Source organism: Sinocyclocheilus anshuiensis, unplaced genomic scaffold (assembly GCF_001515605.1).
Source record: "Sinocyclocheilus anshuiensis isolate Anshui unplaced genomic scaffold, SAMN03320099.WGS_v1.1 scaffold206, whole genome shotgun sequence".
In the NCBI taxonomy this organism is placed as follows: Eukaryota; Metazoa; Chordata; class Actinopteri; order Cypriniformes; family Cyprinidae; genus Sinocyclocheilus; species Sinocyclocheilus anshuiensis.
In genome coordinates, this window is record NW_015542358.1 from 2,084,378 (window position 1) to 2,091,706 (window position 7,329).

At 33.4% G+C, this 7,329-nt stretch overlaps 1 protein-coding gene across 1 annotated transcript in view; it reads left to right on the forward strand.

The window, feature by feature from the left end:
- The first annotated feature begins 834 nt into the window (after positions 1-834).
- The window catches only part of LOC107691854 (excitatory amino acid transporter 3-like), a 20,222-nt gene continuing 13,727 nt past the window's right edge, over positions 835-7,329 (forward strand). The window contains exons 1-2 of the mRNA XM_016490678.1: positions 835-1,041; positions 4,671-4,811. Of these exons, the coding sequence (XP_016346164.1) occupies positions 942-1,041; positions 4,671-4,811 (241 nt within the window). The 5' untranslated portion in view covers positions 835-941. The remainder of the gene's footprint in view (positions 1,042-4,670; positions 4,812-7,329) is intronic.

The following is a 7,329-nucleotide window of genomic DNA, read 5'->3' on the forward strand; positions in this document are numbered from 1 at the left end:
ATACAGTATATATTTTGAAAATATTTACATGTATATATTTATATTCATATAATTTATATTATATATAAATATATTGAATATTTTTTATATATAAATGCATGCATGTGTGTGTATTTATATAGACATAATAAATATACACAGTACACACGCACATATTATGTAAACAAAAACTTTTATTTTGGATGCGATTAATCGTTTGACAGCACTAATTCAAATGCAAAATAGCCTACATTCGATTTTTTTTTTCAAAGGTATTTAAATGCAAAATAGTAATACTGCCCATCCCTGCATGTATGTATTTTGCCTGGAAAAAAAAATGTACGTCTATTTTTAGTAGTCTAATATCTTTACAGAGACATGTAGAATTCAAAGTGTGCCATAAAACAAACATTACAGCAGTTAAATAGGAGATGAACACCCATCCCCCCGATAATAACAGACTAAAAGTCACAGAAAGACAATTATTGTCAAAAAAGGTAGGCTATCTGAGAAAGCAAATGTGTGAACGTGCTTTCCCTTTTAAGCAACAAGTGTTAATTGTTAATCTGACCAAACATTATGTTACTTAGGCTACACATAAAAGATTTTTAATGTTTAACTACTGAGTGAAAGAATTCGATGTTTATATTAACAATATACTACCAATATAGATTACGTTATAGCAACATCAGCACATATGTCAGTGGTATTTCGTGCTTTCTAAATTCTAATATTTTTGTACCTCATCATTTATAGTCCTATGAGACGAAATGACGGTAAATCAGAGGTCCAGTTGTAATAAAAGAGCGATCAAAGGTTATCAAGAGAGCCAAGGGACTCTGGCACAGACAGAAGCAGCAGCAGATCACACCCCCTCCCAACAGCAGCTCCACATCATTCTCCACCGGCGCTCCGCGACTAAACGCCTCGCCACATTCACTCGCCTTTCCATATAGCCTGTGATGGATATGCTGGGGAAGAAAGAGCGGAGAGGCAGGGATGTGAAGGGCTTGTTGAAGAGGAACTGGATTCTCATAGCAACCATCAGCTCGGTGATACTGGGTAAGATGGGCTGGAGCGCCACATTTCCACGCATCGCGCATTTCGCTTCATCGCTGTGCGCTTTCACGTCTCATGCCGTTAATTATGTGTCCAGTGCTGTTGTTTTATTTTCTCTGTCTGTGCTTGCTGTTAGATGGATCTGCAACGCCGTTGTGATATCATTCAATGGCTGGTTTGACAATAAGGGCAGTTAAAGTGTTTATGTTTGTTCGATGCACATATCTGCAGGTGTGTTGAAGGGTGAATGTGATGAATGAAGGCATTGATCTCTGTGTGTGTGCGTCTTGATATTTTACTACTGCCACAGAGAAACGTGACCAGACTTCCAGTATGACACAGTAAAATCTCTCTGCGTTTCATCTCACACAAGGAGTGACAAATTGTGTAAAGAGGTCGGGGCTAGTTGTCACACTTCACTCCAGTGACTTCGCTTTTTTAGAAAGTCTGTTTAAATTCCTAAAAGCTGATTGAACATGCCCATAGTTAATGGTTATGGAAAAAAAAGACGGTTCATTGGACATATGTTGATCTTAATTTAAAGGAATAGTTCACACAAAAATGAGTAGTTGCTGATAATTTGCTCCAAGATGAGATTGTTTCTTCATCGGAGCAGATTTGGAGAAATTACATTACATCACTTGCTCACCAATGGATCCTCTGCAGTGAATGGGTGCCGTCAGAATGAGAGTCCAAACAGCTGATAAACACATCACAATAATCCACAAGCAATCCAGTCCATCAATTAACAAATTGCAGCTGACCTTGCTAGCTAGCTAAACTATTGTAATAATGGCATTCCACTATTGCACAGTGTTGCCGCTTGGACATACATTTGAATGATTTACCAAAAACTAATTATATAAAAACTTTTTTGAGAGGTGAATATGTCATCATAACATCATAACAGTGATGTTGTAGTCCATCAATTAACATCTTGTGAAGCGAAAAGCTACATGTTTGTAATAAATCCATCAATATATAAATGCATGCATGTGTGTGTATTTATATAAACATAATAAATATACACAGTACACACGCACATATTATGTAAACAAAAACTTTTTTGAGAGGTGAATATGTCATCATAACATCATAACTTTTTACAGTTTTCTTTGTAGAAGTGACACGGACTGGTCCTTGTTTGTTACTGACGTTTTAGTTTGCTTTCAGCAACTACCGACAAGAGACGGCAGTCTGTCAGAAATCTCGCCACAGAAAAAAAACTGCATGTCATGTGACTTAATCAAAGCACATCATTGGCTAAACTAAGGTCCGTAATTAATAAATCACAATATACAGAACACAAGTGAGAAGTTTCTGAGAACACAGTTGAACCTTTCTGTTAAAATATATGCTCATCACATACTTGTGTTAATATATGCCAGCATTAATTATGTGCGTTTGTTTGTTTTTTCTTTTTTTGCATCTTGAGGCCAGTATTCACAGCATTTAATAATTTAATACAGTTTTAATTGGGGCATTTGTGTAATTAAAATGTATAACTTTACAGTTACTGAGACAACTTTGCCCGAATGCCAACTCTCCCCTATACTGTACATTTTTGTGTAGAAGCATACAAAAAAGTCTTTACGACAACCACTTTATAATAGCAAATGTGTACAATTCTTGAAGGTAAAAGCATGGTATATTCAATTGTAAATAATCATAAATTAGTAGTTATTTGCCTTACCACAAACTGGCCAGTTCGTGAAGGCTTAGTCATCACAACATTAATGGTTTAATGCTTGGAGAAATGCTCAGAACTTATAGGCTGTCCAATAAAATCTCACTATTGCTCTATTGGGCATTTCTGAGCTGATCGGTGAGGCAATTAAGCAGCGGTCATAGATTATGCACTATTATGTACTGACAAAACAATGAGAAAAGTCTTGACTGCAGTGATGGCATGTACTATTTTTTATATAAAATGAATACACTTTTGCAATACTGCTATCATAATATTTATTGATTGCATTTTTATATCATCAAAATAGCGGTTAATGTTTTATGTATAACAAACTCTCAGTCCTGTGCTTGTTTAATACAAAGTAAATTATGCTATGTTTATTTTATTTTCTGGATTTATATGGCCATGTTTGTGAACTGGTCAAAACACAGATTCGCTTTTTGATGCCATGCAAGCTTGTGCAGTCACCTACAATAAAACAAAAGGCAGGTCAAGCCTATCACTCTTTCAGTGTTTCATAACATCTTTTATTTACTCAGTCATAAGCACCATAATCATTATGATGCTAAAATGTAATAAAGATATGTTACAGTACAACAGAGACTAGATAAAGACGTCTTCAGGATGTGTACTTGAAAGTGAGAATATCAGATATGGCATTGCATGTTAGATATACAAATAGTTGTGAAGCCATCCCGCGCGAAAAAGAAGTACATTTTAGCATACTTCGTACACAAATAATATACTTTAGAATAAAAATATATAAGTGAACTGAATGTTATGTTTTCAGACACTTAATTGCATGTTCATTTCAAAGTAAATGAAATTGTATTATAGTTTGAATTTATATTAAATGCAATTAGCTGAACTTAAGTGTGTCACTTAAGTAGGACTTTTATATATAATTTCATAATTACTTATTGTCTTTGAACATTTGGAATGATGAAGTTGCAATTTAATACATTTTAAAAATATTGGCTTTAAATGTATTATTAAATAACACACTACAATTAAAAAATAAACTTTTTTTAAATGTACTTTAGTACGTTAGTCAACACATCAAAATAAGTGTACTTCTTTAAAGCATTATTAAAACAATTATTTATAATGCACTTTAAAGTAAAACGTTTAATTTGACGTCATTACAAAGTTCAGTTTTTAGAAATCTACTTAAGTGACTTAAGAAACAGTCATGAAAGTGTCTCTCTTTAAGTACACTTAAGTGGCCTTTTATTTCATTATATATATATATATATAACAAATTATTTTTGAGTAGGGATAAAAGAATGACAACTGCATATCAGCACACATTTGATCTGATTTTTGTTAAAAGTGTGCAGCGTTTTGAAAATTATGCCTGATGTTATAGAAGGGCATTGGAAACAGAAACACATATAAATGTTATTTGCTTTGTTATTCACCAGATTTCATTAAGTGTGTTGGAAAGCTTTTTAGTTTATTTGATATAACTGACTACTTCCAAATCCATCTTCATAAAAGAATGAAACTGAGATGATCCAAAACTCACAAATGACACATTTGTCTGAAATGTTTTTATTTATTTAGTTTACCAGCTGCCGCTAATTCAGCACATCTGGTGTTGTGCATCTGGTAACAAATACAGGAATATTATTTGTGCCCTGAACATCACAAAGCATTTACAGCTCGCTATTCTCAATGCACCCTTTCGAAATGTCAGTGAGATTGAAGATTTGGAATCTCTTACACTAGCTGTGAAATCCCTCTAAAGATCAGCGATGACACTTTGTTTTTTGATACAGTCAGTCTAGTAATTGTAAATGAAGTTGATCTTGAGATATTATTGGAATATGTAGCTCTGTACATTCAGCCTGGCTTGTTTTGGGGTTGGTGTAGATTAGGCACAATGGAGAATTTCACATTTGCACTCAGCTTGACGTGCTTTGTGTCTTTCTGTCTGCAGGGATCGCGCTGGGAGTGCTGGTGCGGGACTACACCTCTCTGTCCCAGCTGGAGAAGCAGTACTTTGGCTTCCCGGGAGAAATCCTGATGAGAATGCTAAAGCTGGTCATCCTGCCTCTCATCGTCTCCAGCATGATAACAGGTATCGCTCTCTCTTCAGCCCATCACAGTGTCTCCATTTATGACTGGCTGTGAAAATTCGGAGGTTGTAAATGTTGCCCTTATGTTACCAGTGTCCAGGGCCACCTTCAGGGACGAGGGTCCGCCCTTTAAAGATTAATCGCAGCCCTGCCAGGGTCTTCTGCCTTTTTCAATCACATAGAATTTCAGAATCACACGCTAGCTATAATGGGGAAAAAAACACTATTATATTATATTATATTTGAAAATCATTAAATATGTGCAACATTAGTCATATATGTGACCCTGGAGCACAAAACCAGTCTTAAGTCGCTGGGGTATATTTGTAGCAACAGCCAAAAATACATTGTATGGGTCAAAATGATAGATTTTTCTTTTATGACAAAAATCATTAGGATATTAAGTAAAGATCATGTTCCATGAAAATATTTTGTAAATTTCCTAACGTAAGTATATCAAAACGTAATTTTTGATTAGTAATATGCATTGCTAAGAACTTCATTTGGACAACTTTAAAGGCGATTTTCTCAATATTTGGATTTTTTTTGCACCCTCAGATTCCAGATTTTCAAATAGTTGTATCTCGGCCAAATTTCGTCCTATCCTAACAAACCATACATTTATTCAGCTTTCAGATGATGTATAAATCTCAGTTTTGAAAAACTGACCCTTATGACTAGTTTTGTGATCCAGGGTCACAAATATTTATGACTTCCAAACATTTCTGTCAGCCAAGCAGGGTTATTATAGTTAAAACTACAACATAAAAAATAATAATAAAAACATTTTCATTACTTGAAATAAAAGAAACATCAACTGAAATAAAATATGAAAAAAAAAACATACTTGATTTCAGCAAGCTTCCATTTTTCCAAAAAAGGTGCCATTTTTCATTTTAATTTGGTTTAAGTTGAGGTACTAAAATAACTCAACTAAATAAACTAAAATAATCATTTAAAAAGTAATAAAAACTATATAGACATTTAAAAAGTAATACAAATGTCAAAAACACAATACAATTACTAAAACTTTAACTAAAATTAAAGTGAAAACAGAAATATTAACAATAACGACAATAGTCGGGTACAGCATGATACTTTATTATGTGATATGATTAATATCATATTTTCAAATATGATTGTTTCATTATAAATATGGTGATTATAATGAAACAATCATACTTAATATATGATATTTACCACCTGAATCTAACCATGGCATGTCAACAAATGGAAAAGTCAGCCAGCTATTTATTATGATGTTAATTATTGTGTCGTTAGTCAAATTATTGTGCTTTTTACCCCCAAATACCATACTTTCAAATTCTTCTGTTATTGAAGAACCGTTGCTTTACTTACCTTAAACAAAACTGAAAAAAATGAACAAGACGTTTGTCTCAAAATATAGTAAATAATTTGACTTCTGCTACATAAATCTACAACACTTTAAAGAATATTAAATATTAGATTAAATTAGCGCGTTGCTGTTTGCGATCAGTCAAGGATCAGCCAAATTTTCAAGTGCAAAGTCAAAAGAGGTTGTTAGGAAAAGTGCCGAGGTGAATTCTGTGCCATAGTGTTTTAAAGGAGTACAGAGTCATATTCAAGCCCATAGAGTTACAGTATTTTCCTAAAGTACCACCATATAGATTATAAGTTAATATTTCAATAATTTAACAAACCATTCACATGTTCACACACAGTTCTTTGATGTTGGTTAATGGTTATATTCAGGTAAAAACTCAACATCTTTTATCTTTTTTAGTAAGTGGTTTATTTTAATTGTTTTTATTTCAAAATAATGTTATTATTTTAATTTTACATTTTGTGATTTCATGAATTAACTCTTGTTTAGGAAACACTGGCATACTATAGCCAACTATTTTATTGCTGAAATGTGTACAGTATACAGTGCCGTCCAAAAGGACAATATTTTGGACAATATCAGTTTGTGTTTTGGACACCATCCTTATCATTTCTGTGCATAAAGGCAGTAAAGTTCTTACAGTAATCACTGAAGATCAGCAATAATGATTTCATTTTGATTACATACTGTAATAATGGCAATATACACACGTCACAGTCATACCTTATACGTGCCCCTTTGGCAGATCTAATGCTTGATTACTGGATTAAAACGGCCCAGGTTTATTTATCTGACTGGTTGCCAATTAAGCTTAGTATGTAATAGACCAATCAGTACATAGTTTAGAGATCATTTATAAATAGCTGTAATATTTTTCTGTGTTCTAAATTCATTATTTTAATGTGTTCAAATTTTGCGTTGTCACTTATCAGTGCAAATCTTTTTTAGACAAGGATTTATGCTATTGATAATGTCTGAAACCTCACGTCTACAGTGCTTCCAAACTGTTGGAGGGAAACTGTAGCTACAAAGCTTTTTTTGTTGCAATGTAACCCAATTGCATTGGTTAAAGGGGTCATAGGATGCCCATTTTCCACTAGTTGATATGATTCTTTAGGGTCTTAATGAAAAGTCTGTAACATAGTTTGGTTAAA